Below are 16,781 nucleotides of genomic sequence, written 5' to 3'. Positions count from 1 at the left end.
TCATGATATTTTGAATTTCTGCATATTCGTATATCCTAGACACATACTCATAACAACAAGACATGATTTGTCACGTGAGACACATACTCTTAACGGCCATTTCATATCTAACTTGAATGATGATAATATCTGACCTCTTTGAGTAATCTGTACAATAGACTTTGTATCATAACAACACACAAGGATAGTATCAGAAGGACCAACTGCTACACCACGTGGTTTCTGCATCTGATCATCCTTCACTACCACTCTTGTGTCTGTCTTGATGTCATATATGAAGACTGTATGCTCATCTCTGCTTGTAATCACCACTTTGTCGCTGCTCTTTATGTAAGTACAATCGCTAGTGTCTATAGAATATGATTTGTTTGGAAAGTTAACACAAAAGTCATGCTCCTCTCCTGTCAATGATACAATACGTACAGGTCTTGGTTCATCATAAGTCCCAACAACAAACTGTTTATCATCTTTCAAACATATGGAATAATATTTCGTTTTCACTTTACATTTCCTGCTTGAACTTATTTCATTGCATTTACTAACATGTAGAAATTCTATGTTGTAATTTTCACCACGTGTTATCGCTACTTCCTCCTCAGATACTACAACAACAGATAATGGTTTGTAAGGTAGCTGATATGATCCTACTTTCTGAAGCTTCTCATTGTACACTATACATTTATTGTTTGTGTTATCCACAGCCACAAGTCTACCATCAGGTAAAAAATCTATGCCTGTATATAACGGGTCATCGATATCATCTCCCGTCTTTTTTAAATCAATAGAAGAAACTGGTGTTAACTTCATCATCATGTTAACAGAATTAACATCTCCTTGGTGATGAAACTTGAATTGTAATTGTCCTGAAACATGTTCAGTCACAGGTAATGGCGGCAGCTTTATTGTTTCGTCAAATTGAAAAGAAATGTTCACCTTCTCTAAGTTCTGACATTCCTCCTTGATGTTTCTGCAGAGAGCATTGACGTTACTCTCCATTTTCTGTTCTGCTATATATTTCTGTACTGGAGTTCCGTTTTTGAAAATACTTTCAATTGTTTCTAAGCACGATGTTACATCAACCAAATCTTTCTCGTTTTGTGTTTGCTTCTTTGTCAGATTTTCTAAGGTTTCTTTCTGCAGAGTTTCAGCTCTTTTGTTAACGTAACCTTCTAGATCGGCAAACATTTTCATTACTTCGTCTCGCATTCGTATTATCTTTACTTGTATTTCTTTTATATCTTGAGCAAGTTGATTTTTTGAAGAGCGAATATGTCTCGCAACACTCTCAGCAGCTTCTTTAGCTTCCTTCAATTTTTCACCTAATGTAGAAATTGGTGAGGTAATATTCCCAGCAATCTTCTCAATTTCTACAACGCTGTGACATTTTCGATGATTAACAATTGCACACTTACTGCAGCAAAGCTTCTTTTCATCTTCACAGAAAAATTCAAACGAATGTTGATGTTGATCACATAGATCTAAGGCCTTCATTTTAACCGAAATACTTGCAACATCAGCTTCATTCACGCTCACCAATTTATGACTTTTTAAGATGGTGAGCACATTGTGAACATTTGAACAATCATTACATTGGAATTCATTACAAGTTGAACAAAACTTGTCGGCAACAGTTTGCTTATCCTTACTTAAACATGGTTGACACAAATGTTCCTTCACGCGACCAGGAACTTCATCATCCTCCCCTATTTTACTTCCACTATCCGCCATTTTGTGTAACGATTATATCGTCCCTTTTTAGATATTACATATATACACGTACATATATTTAAATATCGAAGTCAATATTCAGCGACTTTACAAACTTAGATATTTCAATAAAACAAGTCGTGGTTTTAAACTGATTAACTAAATAAAATGTTCACGTTAGCCGTTATATAGTGTTCCGATCCAAACTTTATCTGTCAAATGTTTACATTTCGTTGCTACAAACAGTAGATAAACTTGGAACGCGGAAGTATAATTTCCATGAAGTCTATATTTGAATTATAAATCGAACACACGATAACGTTTACATTATTCGGTCGTACCTTAATGATATTATGGGTTATGCAAGTTATTCAATTTTTAAATTTTATGGTGTATAGCCAAAGTCAAATAAGCGTTGCTGTTCAAGTTCGGTATTTACTGCATATGACCGGGTACGAAAAAGTTAGTATATTTTCAGTATTGTAATAAATGAAAGTTTAGGAAAAGCGGCAATGCTTCAGACCATCTAGGATAATGAGCATTAAGTATTTGCTAAATTATTCAATTCTTAAAGATCCTTTGCTTTGTGAAAAACAAAACTGTGCATCCATGAGTAGATAGGTAAAACGTAGAGGTATTTCAATCATTTGCAACATTACTTTGCCAATTACATTTATTAATACCAGGGGAAATTTATATTTGGAAGTAAACATTTATGAAACAAATTTCAAAGTGGCTGCATTGAAGGAAAGTAATTTTTTTCAATTAACCGAAAGAAACGGACATCGTTTGTTCATGGCAGCGGACAATGCCCGTCCCACCTCGAGATCTATGTTAAAACGCTTATAACGCCTCATCTTTTTTATGTTTGGCGTATGTTTATGAGTTTTGTATTAAAAATCTGAAGATCGTATTAAGCCAGTATCAACATTTGAGTTGTATAATCTGTGGAATCTGTCAAGCTAAATACGAGTTTCATTCATTGTCATGAACGAAACTAGACAAATATCCATTTTATAAGAAAAACAATGTGACATTGAACTATCTTTTCTTTTGTAAAATCCTATGCTCAAAACGGTTGCAGAATGTTCATGCATTATTATATTCTGCACTTTTCGCAAATATGTTGACAACCGAACAGCAAATTAAACTTTTGATTTTGATTGCAGTAGGTCAAAGGGAATGCTCACTGTTAAATTCACCTGATCATTGCTACAGTGTCCATACCGCTACCATTACCTCGTTTAACTACTAGTACTGTTATTATGGCAGTATTTAAAAGAAATTATGAAAAAAATGTAAACTAGTCTTGCCTTTCACCTGTTCACTCACTATATACCCTTGGATGTCGTAAATTTCACTTTATGAGTACCGGTATATGCCATATTTTATTTAAAAACGTTCCAAGGACCTTTTGATATTTATTTATATCACAGATATATAAACAATATATATTTAGCTCCATGTTTATATGTACTAATGCAATTCATTCTGTTCCTCGCTATTTTTAGTAGTTTTGGTATCTACTTCATGTTGTCTAAGTTAAAGTTATGTCTTGAAATTATTGAGCTATGTTACAGGATATTTTCTATTATTATATGATCGAAAGATAGCTGAAATCACATTGGTCAAAACAGTAGTAAACGGAACGTTTTATAAAATCATATTCACTGGCTGTAGTATCATATTCACTGGATGAATTGGTGGAATTTCCCAGTCTAAAAATAGATTGAGACTCATATTCAATGACCATATATCGGTGACTGTTAATTGCGTGTGCTTGTTAAAAAATAATTGTTGCGTTTTGTCCTGTGTGGCATATTTCTCGATTAAATTATCATTATTTTACTATAATAGTTAAATGTTACACCGCAATGATGAATATAAACTTGAATTACTCTTGTATCGTAGTTGTTGCACGCTTGACACGTGCCTTTTTCCCGCGCTTCAACGAAACAGGCACAACTTGTACATGTACTTTCTGTGATTTTTTTTTAAATTCTTAAAACCCATTCATATAATAAAACAATTATTGACTAGTGAGCCATTGAATATGATGTGATATTCACCGGCGAGAATCATATTAACCTCGGCTATCGCCTCTGTCAATATGTCATCTGCCGGTGGATATCACATCATATTCAATGTCAAACTAGTCAATAATTGTATAATGATAAATGATATTGTTGTGGAACTGTACATTTCATAGACTTGTTTGTACGTTTGAGTATGTTTTCTTCTGAACGAAAAAAAAATCATAACTCCTCAACTTTGATTAATATACTTCAATACTGATACTTCTGTGTCTAATAATGCAATTACATTTTATCGAATCATGACGCTTGTTTTTAATGTTATATATTATTGTACCATTCTTAATATTTCTCGTGTTTAAAATAAATGGTCATGTCATCATAGACCCTTTGATCATCACTTTTATACTATTGCTACAATATTTAAAAGAAGAGACGTGTTCTAAACATAATAGCATGTGTGTATAACAAATCTTAACTTTCGTTATTAATTGATATAAAATTACATTACTAATGTTCCTAAAACGCTGTATGGTTCGTCACATTATTATTTTATGACTCTTTCCAAGTTTTGATCAATTTGAGTATTCATAGAGCTTAATCCATAGAATTTAATCCATATACATACATATATTAAAGTTTATTATGCAAAAATGACATGAAATTAGGACAAATGTAAGGATCGTCTAGACATTTTGTTTAACATGTAAAACATTAATAACACATATACAGGAAGCATTATGAAATATTCATACATTTTGAAACCTAATTTATAGCAATTAGAAAGAATTTAAGCATTTATAAGCAAAAAATGTAAATGTTGTTTAGTTAAAGTGATATTATGTTCATTATATCACAGTCAAGCGAGATAAAATACATTTTAAAATATTACTGGCGATTGAATAACAATTGACAATGGCAAATGTTTAGGATATAATATAAAAAAACAGCCTAAAATATAAAACGACTGCCCCTTTCTTTTTATAAAACGAACATTGCTGATAGTCTCCGAATGATATTTTTATATAGTATAGTGAATGATAGGGTTACAATTACTCAGATGACGTTTATTTTAAAATTTGGAAACAAATATGATAAAATGTAAAGTCATTGTGATTTTATCTGAACACTCACCATTTACTCTTATTTGGTCATGATGTCACTTAAAGTACTTATCAGTTATATGCAATGACATAGACGATCTTTTCCCCTGTAGCTGTGCAGGCAGAACACGAACCAAACAGGTGTTGATATTGTTTAACTTCGCAAAAGTGTAAATTCAATAAAAAATAGAATAATAGGTGTTTGGCATTGTCCTGCCTACACATTTATGACCAAAAAGACTTATGTGATAAGTGATTAATGAGACATAAAGTTTCATGCAATTCAAAGTATCACAGCAACATAAATGCTGCCTCTCATTCGATGGTGAACAGAATAACGTCTGAATAATTTTCAAAACAAACATGACACATTCATTACAAGATACATCTATTGTCCCAAAAAATGTTATGTTCTTCAACGAATAAAAGAGACTCTACTGAGAGTTTTTAACATGACTGGACTGGATATGATTTTTGAGATAGAAAAATGTTCCATTTGATGTATGGCTAGACTCATAACTAATGTGCCAAATTTCAGATCATTTGCTCACTCAGTTTTTTTAGAATCAGTTTTCTTCTTGTAAATAATGACTCAAATTTGAAAAGCGTTCCAAAATCTAGGCTAAAATAGCACAAAATATTAGTTTCAATTTCTTAATATATATCTACAATATAGTTTGCATATTTGCCCAAGCTGATCTATGTATGGAAATCAAGTTTTATGTTTTAAGGCTCTTGTACCTCAGTGGAGTTCTTTAAACGTCTGTTAGTTATCTTCACAGCATATATTACGATAAGTATAACCAGATTATTTTAATTTGAGTAAGTTCCATACAATTACATTTCTAAAAACATTATTTTGAAATAGAACAAAAACGGTAAACACCTTCTGCTTGTTTAACAATTAAAATGTTCTTGCATTTGTTAGTTAAGGCGATTCCCGGACAAATTCATTGCCTCGACGCTTCTTGCTTAAGTCTATCCCTCTCAGCGGTTAATGCTTGTAAAGTTGTCTCCAGTTGGTCGATTTCCTCGTCAATATCTGAGGTACCGTCGGAAGAATCGTAGTATTCATCGGACACTGTAATAAGTATATTTAAAAAAATGTAATACATATCAAAGCAAATTATGTTTATTCTAGGGTGAGAAAATCAGTTCGTTTGTTACAGGTATCATTTGTGTATGTGTGCGTGCGTGTGTGTAAGTGTGTGTGGCTATTATTATGTTTAATGTTTTGGCCATTTATATTTTTTTAGTTGCTTGCTTAGTTATCAAAATGATTAGACACTTTATCAACAACTGTCAAAATCATTAACAATTAAAATACTCAGATTAATATGTCTTTCAAAGCAAAAAGTATATATAAATTAAAATGATTTGATCATTAACTTACTTTTTTCCTCGTTTTCTAATGTTGTTAGGAGATAGTTGCAGATTGGCTTAAATTCTGGTTCCTTGCTGTCTTTGGCTTTGATTATCAAGGCATATTCACCGTCACTTGGGACACTACAGTCAACCTGGAGCTCGCCCGACTTGATATTTGTCTTAACATATTCTAGAAACACAATTAAAACAAATTTTACCTTTCATTTTAGCGATTGTTTTTCCTCTAGACATCGTAAAAAATAACTTTGTGCTGACAATGAAAACAATCTCAAATATTTTTGTAACACAAAAATAACCTTGTTATAGTTGTAAGAATTTTTTCCTTTGAATATATTTGTAAACACGAAAATAACTTTTTTTATAGTCTTAAGAATTTTCCTTTTAGTAGTATGATTTAAAAGGGATAATCACGGCGTTTTACTTATAGGTAGCTTAGAATCAGCAATTCAAACTAATTAATACAACCGACACCGGTAGAAAATAAATAATCTAAACCAGCTCCTGTGTTCATGTGTTGTACTTTCCCACTTTCTTCTTATTTCAATTAATATCGAAAGAAAACGGTTTTGCAATTTCAGTAACTAATATCTATTTGGAGAACGTTTAGGTGCACATATTTCTGTCGTTATCTGATCATTTTTTAGAGCATTTGTTAGAATGTTATGTCTCCGTCTCGTATTCGAACTTAAGACTTCTTAATCATTTGATCTTTACCAGCCGCCTAGTGAGCGAACTGAGCTTTCGTCTATATCAAGAATACGAATATTGCAACTAAAATATTGTCATAATGAACTTTACACCAACCTTGAGAGCGATCAACCGGTTTCCCATCTACACATATTTCGGCAGAATATTTCGTTGTTTTCAAAGCATCTTTGTCAATATTGAACCTCATTTTCATTGTTGTTTTGCCACCCTTTCCGGCTGACAAAGGTTGTATAAAAAGCTTTGGTTCTTTGACTTTTGGCTTTGACAATCCAGCTTTGACAGCAACTGGTCCAAATCCCCAACCTATTTGTCCCGCGTCGATTGGTAAAGTGCGTACATCTGACATCCTTTCTTTGCAGACGATCTTACTCTTGATAAGAACTTTCTTGCTCTTACTTTCAATGTCCCCACCGCTTATAGATATCTGATAGTTGGCCTCGACAGGACATCGTACTTCAAAAATAAATTGATTCTTTTTACGGGACGAGAAAACAAGGTTCGCAGAATCAAAATCAAATGGTGACGCATCTGTTCCAAGTCTTTCGCCTATACTCAATGAATAGTCACATATCATTGTCTTTGCTATTTTTCTGCTCGCCTTAAACGATATTTTCGCGAGACCATCTATGGTGTCGACAATACAAGTCTCCTCGCTTGTCATTTTAAGATTGAATTCATGGAACACCGGTGTAAGATAAGGTAATTTCATGAATTGTCGAGATTTCTTTATTCGTTTGGCTGCAGGGAGCATCTGATCTTCCAGATTGTCGGGATAACACTTGTGAATGAATATTGCAGGATCAGAAAGGAACCAAAAGTCGTTGAAGGTGTATTCCGTTTGGTTTGCCTGTGTTGATTGGGCTTCTGAGTTGTGTTTGACGTCAGAATCGATCTGTGTATACCCAGATGGTTGCACAGGACCCTTTATAGACCGTAAAACATATCTTGGGTGAATTGGCCACCATTTACCGAGAAGATTAACCTTATTCCAAAAAGAATACATCTTTTCATTGTCGATTTTTAGATCCCCGGGCTTATAATCACCAGTTTTCGCGACGCCTTTGACAGTCTCACACTGAATTTTTGCTTTTCTTAAGAATGAAAAGAAAGCTTATTATTAAACTCAACAGATACGTATTTGTGGATACATTCTTATTATTAATACATATTTCAGTCGTCGAAATTGAGTGTTTTTTCTCATTTTCTATGATATACATTACATATACACGCAGAATATTTCTGAAAAAAAAACATACTTACTTCTTCTGTTTTAACTTCAGCTAAATTGAAGCTGCTATAGTATCCCTTGTATACTATTATAGTGAAAAGTTAAGAAAATGTCAACATATAGCTTTTTTATTAAGGATACATACGAGAGGAGTCTAGCTGATATTTATATCATATTTTATCTTTTCTAAAGGCAAAGCGTTATTTGAAATTTGATCTTAAAGACATGATAATTGGTTGGTCTATCCTTTAATATTTGTTAGTTAAATATATTTTGGCAGATTATATAACCAAAGGATAAACAATTGTAAGCTTATATATACAGCGTAGCAAACAACTTTTAATTCAAGGTCATATAACCTGTCAAATGTCTCTGTTAAGAACAAATATCACATATTCGGTTTCGATAAAAGATCGAATAGGAACGGAGTATATGAGTATTAACAACGCCACAATTGTCCAATAAAATCGACGTAACAGCGAACAGTATTATAAATATTTCAGTAAATTGGTTTGAATAAAATAACATATGGATTTTACGTGCACAGAGTTGTAAAAGCCTCGGCATATCCTATTTTTCCGTTGTACATTTTGAATGCCAATGTCAGTGGTGAGTCTTTCCCGTGCTCTTTCTTCAGATTGGCTTGACACTTCAACCAGTATAACAATCCTCTGTAAAAAAAAACAACTGCTTTGTGTGAAATTTCATTCAAATTATTAGAGAAAATAAAAACTTTAATTTGCTTAATAACCCCAAAATTATGTCATTTATATTTCTCAAAACCTGGGGTGCGCTTCATAAAGAATCATAGGACCGATTTTGGTCGTAAGTGCAAAACTTGGATAAAAATGCGTTTCAAGAAAAGTCCCCAGTGCAAACTTAAGACTAAAGTTATGACTATTCTTAGGGGTGTCTCTAGATTTCTTGAAACACTCCTAAATACAATTTTATTCCAGTCCTAACTTTAATCTTATGTTTCAGACTTACGATTCTTTATGAAACGCACCCATGCTGTGGTTATTGCATTATAACTTGAAAATTGCTTGAAAATAATTGACGAGTTTAAATACTTTATTATATTCATGTTTGGAGATGATCATTAAGTCTTAATGTTACAATCCTAAGACAATCGATTTCAGTTGGACACCAACATAGTCACTGAAAAGATACGCAAGTTGCCCGTCCCGGTATTTTTAGTCCTCGACTGAAGTAATATCTGTTGATAACGATTTTGAGACTCATCCGCATGGTAGAATTATTGGCAGATGCAATCATTGTGTATTACATGTGTATTTTATATAGAAAATTTCGGCAAAATGTCTCGTTATAGTTTTAACGAAGATAATTTCTGTTTTTGTGGGCGGTGTTTTATGGTTATCCAATCCCGACATGACGTGTGAGTTAATTCATGTAAAATAAAACGGCGAGTTTCGAAATAAATAAGGGAAAATACAATTGAATGTTGAATATATTTTTTTCAGTCAGTTGAATTTTTAGTTTATCATTTACATACACATAAAACAAACATGCGCACTATATATTGCATGCACAAAGAAATACATGACATAAACAGAAAGAATTAACTAAAGGAAAGCGTGGAAACGGGGCATTTTTATTGTTCCGTCTGTCCCTTTGCTGCCGGGTCAATGATTTAGTGCTTGAACTGCATTATATATATATGCCCAAGTACATGTCCCTGACCATTTAGCGAATATTTGAACATATGACTGCCCACACAAGACTGAGAGATTAATTGATGTCTTTACCTTGTCATATAAATATCCCGGTCTATGTTTTCTTTTACCGGCTCTCCTATAAAATTAATCAACCCATCATACGTCTTACCATGTTCTTCTTTTGCCTGCAAACAAATGTATTATGACATATATAAACTTTTGAATACTCGGCATTTTCCGTCATACTTCGGTAATCGTAGAGGTGCTCCGATTAGACTATTGAACTAAATGATATTAAGATTAGTATTGATGGGGGCGATGAGATTTTTGGAATCATCATCACACTATTATTCCGCTTTGTTAATGTAATTTACTTAGCCACTTTAAGTTTCCATTTCACATCAAACTATAATTTCGTTTTGTTATTGTAATTCACATCTAACAGAAGGGTGAACAGAACAGCAGTGGTTATAGACTTTTTGTAACCCTACGCTCCCAAATTTTATCTTTATATCAAAATTAAATTTGATTTACTAGATTTCAGTCTTACTTAAATGAAACTCTGATAGTCAAAGTTATTTTTATAAAATATACAGATAAACAGAAAGACCAAAAAACCGGAAGTACTACCTGTGACGCGCGTTGGTCTATTTTCGTCCAATCTTTCTTCAGCATTCTACTCTCTAAATTTCGTAGCAGTGTCTCTAGATAAAAATTTAATTCTGTAACAGAATTAAACTGAAAGTTTTATTACCTGAAATGCAAAAAGAACAATATCATATATGTTTTACCTTAAAAAAAAAATTTTATAAGCGAATGTGCTCAAAACATGGAATGGCCTGTGTCGTGACAGAAAGATGTAGAGATTATTTATAGCAATTGAGTGGGCCTTTAAGTAAAAAAGAGATTAGATATAGTGTTTCATAAAAGCTGAATATTTATGTTATCAACTAAATGCAACTAAAATCACTCATTATCACTATGTCGTATGGATTATAGAGATAAAACTATATAAAACTATATTATGGAAAAGCAGTTATACATGTACTTCATTGAAGGTAAAATTAGTTAACAATACTTAAATATATATTGACTCATATTTTCAATATTCTTGTCGACAGCGAATTAAATTGTCAACATTTTTGTAAACAAAAAGACTGGTATTCAAATAATGTATTTTAACATGTAATTATATACGTTTAAATTGCGTATACAAAAATACTGATCACGCAATCTCATACCTACCGTTATCTTCACCATCTGTAAATTTTAATTACGTTTAAACTATTTGGACGGTTTATTGCTTTTGAAATTTGAAGGAAAAAAGTAATGTATATCCAGTACAATTTTACGTTATTTTTAAAAAGGCGAACTTTAACCCTTTTCGGAACAGCCGATTATTTATTTTGGGGATATCAATATTTAAAAAAAAAGTAGTGAGACAGCAGTATAGAGTCTGGTCAGACTGAACGGGTGTCCAACCTGGTGTGACTCCACATACCGGTGGCAAATGCTTAAAGTGTTCGGTTCCGACAAGGTAATGGTAAAATATTTTAGATGTCAGTGTTTGTTATTGGTGCAGACTTTAAAAAAAAATATTGTCATTTTCATTAACTTATTAACCATTAACCATTAACTTATTTACCATTAACCATTGACTTAAAGGTTCAAAAGTCAAAAAACATAGAATTTGTATTTCTTACATAGATCATCTGGGGCACTTAAAACAGAAAACTACACAAAGTGTAATTAAGGAATATATTCTGAAATGAATTAATTTTCGTATGTTTATGCTATTCTTAGCCCGATTTGAGTAAAAACGCTTTTCAATTTTGGCTCATATTTTCACAATAAGAATAATTATTCTAGATTAACGGAGTAAGAGAATGATCTGAAAATTTGCACACAAGTTATTGTTCTAGACCTATATCAAATTGAACATATATTTCCAGTTCCGCCATGTCAAGAAAAAAAACCTCCATTGAGTCCCTTTAATACGGATAGAAAATGTAGTTTACATTAAACTTCCTGTTCGCACTATTATTTTACATTCTATCCTGGTAACTGATAAAATATCAGAAAAGAATCTAATTTTCGATTTTTATAACAACGTTACTTTTATCTTAATCGCACTGACGTCAAATTGACGTCACTGTTTATCAACGTTACGTCAAGACTTTGTCTAAATGAAAATGAAATGTATCACAGTGTAAACGTACGCGTGGCGAATTATACATGCCGATTAATTAAATATATTTATTGAAATATATTCTGCATTTTGTTAGAACTGCAAAGAATATGTTTTCTGCATTAATTAAATATAGATGTTGTAAATGTTTTAATAAATGTTTTAAAGTATAATAAGATATAAATTATAAAAAGGTGACGATTGACAAATTATATCTAACCTGAAAACCTTTGAAAAAAAATATGTGGTCGAAATAACAATTTTGACGAAATAACAATTTCGTCGAAATATCAATTGCGTCGAAATAACAATATCATCGACACATCAATTTCGATTCCTTTTTAACTGATATTAAACTTATAAACGTATTGTATTATGTATAGAACTCTCTGAAAACATAATATTTTATAACTTAAAAAGTTAATACACTTTTTTAACATATCAAATGTGGAAAAAAGACTACATTTTAACTTAACCTTTTCACAAAAAGCATTTAATCTGCATAAATAAACCTTTGCAAAAAAATGAAACACGAAAAAAGAAGATAAAAAGAAAGATATTATGCAAAATAAAATGTAATAAATGTTTTCATACCTTACATGAATATATGAACCTCAACTTTAACGGTTTAAATAAACATAAAACCGTTTACAAACTAGTTACTTCTTTATTTGTATAATGTATCGATTGATTGTTAAACCTAACCGTCTAAAATCGATCAGGTTCGATCGTTATTAAGTATCATTTAACTTAGAGGTAGATCTTTGTATACATGTATATTGCATCTACACCCGGAAGTTAATATATAGATCGTTTGAATTTATTATTCTGCTTGAATTGTCTCCAAATATTGAAATGTAATGAATGAGTACCATCTTGTTTTATATCATTTGAAAAATATGGTATTAAATCAACTATAGGGGTTTGCAGATTTACATCAAAATAAGACTAACTTATAATTTTGCTATAACGAATATGAAAAATATACATGTATAGATTAAAGGGAATTGGTAAACTGACAATTTCGGTACTCTACTAAAAGACCTTAAAATTTCTTAAAGCTTCGACTATATATAGTTGGTGATTTTTCTTCCGAGAATAATCCAAAAAAATGCGCAAACCTATTGTGTTCAATCTTAATTGTAACATCCCTCTGACTTTTTAGAGCTAAATTATTACATTTCTTTTTGAATATAATCATCGAAAAAGTTCCGGAAGGAAACATGACTGGTTATAGAAAGAATTTCATTTTTCATGTAACAGTTCTCATCTCTTGTGTAAAATAGTCATATTTTGTTTGACTTCTTTTAAAATGGTACTTCGTGTATAATTTCTAATGAAAAATGTCGATGTTCCAGCGTATTCTGGCCGTCTTTGTAAGGGAGACAATCCATCGTTGCTGTAGTTATCTCCCTTTTGATTATAATGAAACTTACCAGTCGTAAAATCGTTACTCGGACGGGAATTACGTCTAACATCGGCATTACTGATATAAATATTCAATAAGTGAAAAAAGTTCCTTAAGTACGTGTAATCATAAGCAAATAAGTTGGTTTGAACGAAGTGAGTATTGTCAAGTATATCATCTTCATGGTGTGAGGCGTATTTTGGTGACATATGTTCACAGAATTAGGAGAATTTTCTGTGTAGAATGTTCGTACATTCAGTAGTGTTCAGTAAAATAAATGATGTGAATGTTATGAGAAGTGCCCCTGTGAGTAATAATCCAAAAGTGAGTTCACAAAAGGTAGTTTTCAGTAAACGTAGTGAATGAAGTGAGTAAGGATATGTGAGTAATGCTTAGCGAGTAAAGCTGAGTAATGCTAAGAGAGTAATTCTAAATGAAAAATGCTAAATGAGTTTTGATTAGATAATAAATACTAAGATAGAAATACTTAGAGAGAAATCAAAAGTGATTTATGCAAAGTGACTCATGCTAAGTGAGTAATGCTAAGAAAGTAATACCAAGAGAAAAATGATTAGTGACTAAGTGATAACAAGTGTAATGCTAAGAGAGTAATACTAAGTGATTAATGCTAAGTGAGTAATGATAAGTGAGTAATGCTAAGGGATTAATGCTAAGATAATAATACTTAGTAAGAAATGCTAAGTGAGTTATTCTAAGATAGTAATGCTTAGAGAGTAATACAGAGAGAAATGATAAGTTAGTAATGCGTAGAGAGTATTTCTAAGTGATAAATGATTAGTGATTAAATGAGTAATGCTAAGTGTGTAATGTTAAGAGAGTAATATTAAGTGGAAATGCTGAGTGAGTTATGCAAAGTGAGTAATGCTTAGTGAGTAATGCAAAGTGAGTATAATGCTTAGAGAGTAATAATAAGTGAGAAATGATAAGTTAGTTATGCAAAGTGAAAAATGATAAGTTAGTTATGCAAAGTGGGTAATGCTATTTGGGTAATGCTTAGAGATTGATACTAAGTGAAAAATGATATGTGAGTTAAGCAAAGTAAGTAACTCTTAGTGAGCAATGCTAAGAGAGTAATACTTAGTGAGTTATGCTAAGAGAGTATTGCTAAGAGAGTAATACTTAGTGAGTAATGCTAAGAGAGTAATGCTTAGAGAGTAATACTTAGTGAGTTATGCTAAGAGAGTAATGCTTAGAGAGTAATACTTAGTGAGTTATGCTAAGAGAGTAATGCTAAGAGAGTAATACTTAGTGAGTTATGCTAAGAGAGTAATGCTAAGAGAGTAATACTTAGTGAGTTATGCTAAGAGAGTTATGCTAAGAGAGTAATACTTAGTGAGTTATGCTAAGAGAGTAATGCTAAGAGAGTAATACTTAGTGAGTTATGCTAAGAGAGTAATGCTTAGAGAGTAATACTTAGTGAGTTATGCTAAGAGAGTAATGCTAAGAGAGTAATACTTAGTGAGTTATGCTAAGAGAGTAATGCTAAGAGAGTAATACTTAGTGAGTTATGCTAAGAGAGTAATGCTAAGAGAGTAATACTTAGTGAGTTATGCTAAGAGAGTAATGCTAAGAGAGTAATACTTAGTGAGTTATGCTAAGAGAGTAATGCTAAGAGAGTAATACTTATGTGAGTTAAATGCAAAGAGTATAGTTATATTGCTAGAATTTAAGAGTAATATAAACTTTAGTAAGTAATGATAAAGTGAAGTAATAGCTACAGAAGTGATTCTTTATTATTAAGTAGGTTTAAGAATGACTAAAGTACTTTTATTGATATTCAAAATGACTGTATTGAAAAAAAATCTAAGGAAAGAAAGAACTTGTTTTGCCTAAGACATCATGCTAGTAATCCTAAAGGTAATACTAAGTGAAGCAAGACGCAAGATGCCAACTATCCAATGTGCTTGACTTAACCCTGAAAGTCTCACATTGGACAGACATCCGAAAGTGCAAAAAACAAAGGCAAATAACTTTAATAAAGTAATGAATTCAAAGCGGGTGAAAAATAAAGGCAAAAGGAAGCAGGACGTGATCGCATAAAGTAAAAAAGAGAGCAGGTATTGTGGACATGAATACTCTTAATTAAAAAACGGAAAAACAGCCAGGGACAAAACATGCGCAATTTGCTGAAGGAAAACCACTTTGAAGCACTTTGTATGCCTCACAAACATTTAACAAACATATTGAATTATAGTTCTTAGTGGCATTTGATTTACAGAATTGACGTCGATTAAACCTTCCGTGAATTCCATGCAGCTCTTAAGGTTCGTATAAACTACTATTAAGGTAAATCAATGAAGCTTTATATATAATGGTTCATTCCAACCCTCAAGACTGGACAATTTCTCATCAACATCGTCAGGGGAGGTAACTAGAGCCAATTTTAGGATTATTGATTGATGGGTAGCTTACAAAACTCCTCAAAAGGATGGCAGTATATAAATGTATGCGGTAACATTGACACTTCCTCATGCTAATTGAAATATCAAAATATTTGAAGTCGCACAAAATCTGTCTGCAGTAAATATGGCATTTTATAAATATGTTTTAATATAATGATATGAATGATAACGATTCAAGCGGATAGTTTTATTCAAATTGAGCCGCATCTTTCACTTCCCAAACCGTACATATGAAATGTTAGACTTGATCGATATTTTATGTATGACTGAAAATCAATCAATATAAATAATTATATACATATAAATGAGAAACTAAACGTACATTTTAAATATTTTACGGTTATCATACCGATAAAGTGGAGGTTCATAATATTTATATAAGGTATGAACAAATTCATTTTATTCTGTAAGTTTGTTAGGGTGCAACATTATTGTAAAAAGTTGTGTATGATAACAGTGCTGTATTGTAAGAAAAAAATGAAATTGAAGCTGTTTAAAATGATATATTTACTTACATATCAACTTTTATACTAACAAAATTCTAGTTACAAAGTTTTATAAGTCATAATTACATATTTCAGTTAAAAAGCCACACAACTGTTGTCAAAAGTGTTAGTTTAGTCGTAGAATGAACACAAAATGTCTGCTAAAATTTAACAATAAAATATTGAATTCCATTTTAATAGCCTGCTATTTCTGATATGAGTAAGAAAAAAATCATTTTCAGTTCTTACACAACACGAATTATTTCTTTAAAATATAAACTAAAGTAAGCTATACGTATATACATGTTTTATACCTAGCTGGTATAATTTACTCCCGAGTACATTTCTTCAAATACAAGCCTTTATGCATTATTATTCTAGGCAGACTTCAAGGGCGTTAAGGGAAAGGAATGTTAAAGAAGGATTGGACGAAAAT

General features: G+C 31.7%; 2 protein-coding genes across 4 annotated transcripts; both read right to left on the bottom strand.

The window, feature by feature from the left end:
• Positions 1-1,728, bottom strand: LOC132746045 (uncharacterized). The gene has a single exon (XM_060735103.1). It carries the CDS (start codon positions 1,726-1,728, stop codon positions 1-3), a length of 1,728 nt encoding a protein of 575 aa, XP_060591086.1.
• Positions 1,729-5,650: 3,922 nt separating this feature from the next.
• LOC132746041 (hillarin-like) lies at positions 5,651-12,759 on the bottom strand. 3 transcript variants are annotated; one of them, XM_060735097.1, is made up of 7 exons: positions 12,624-12,759; positions 10,472-10,595; positions 9,932-10,026; positions 8,705-8,836; positions 7,034-8,028; positions 6,237-6,398; positions 5,651-5,924 (listed from the first exon to the last, which is right to left on the bottom strand). In XM_060735097.1, exons 2-7 carry the CDS (start codon positions 10,514-10,516, stop codon positions 5,794-5,796), a joined length of 1,560 nt encoding a protein of 519 aa, XP_060591080.1. In that variant the 5' UTR covers positions 10,517-10,595; positions 12,624-12,759; the 3' UTR covers positions 5,651-5,793. The 3 variants fall into 3 exon arrangements, with proteins under 3 accessions (XP_060591080.1, XP_060591081.1, XP_060591082.1); XM_060735098.1 differs by having other exon boundaries at positions 10,472-10,563; positions 12,624-12,743; XM_060735099.1 differs by having other exon boundaries at positions 10,472-10,545; positions 12,624-12,706.
• Positions 12,760-16,781: the final 4,022 nt, after the last annotated feature.

The sequence above is a fragment of the Ruditapes philippinarum genome, unplaced genomic scaffold (genome assembly GCF_026571515.1).
Source record: "Ruditapes philippinarum isolate M1 unplaced genomic scaffold, ASM2657151v2 ctg2195_1_1_1_1, whole genome shotgun sequence".
Classification (NCBI taxonomy): Eukaryota; Metazoa; Mollusca; class Bivalvia; order Venerida; family Veneridae; genus Ruditapes; species Ruditapes philippinarum.
Note: the sequence above shows the minus strand (reverse complement) of the source record. Positions and strands in the feature narration are given on the sequence as shown.

Excerpts from the sequence above, each read along its gene's own strand:
- LOC132746045 (XM_060735103.1), bottom strand. The coding sequence starts at position 1,728 with ATGGCGGATAGTGGAAGTAAAATAGGGGAGGATGATGAAGTTCCTGGT.
- LOC132746041 (XM_060735097.1), bottom strand. The coding sequence starts at position 10,516 with ATGCTGAAGAAAGATTGGACGAAAATAGACCAACGCGCGTCACAG. Across the intron at positions 10,027-10,471 it reads TAGACCAACGCGCGTCACAG|GCAAAAGAAGAACATGGTAA; the intron begins GTAGTACTTCCG and ends ATTTGTTTGCAG. Across the intron at positions 5,925-6,236 it reads ATTAGAAAACGAGGAAAAAA|TGTCCGATGAATACTACGAT; the intron begins GTAAGTTAATGA and ends TACTTATTACAG.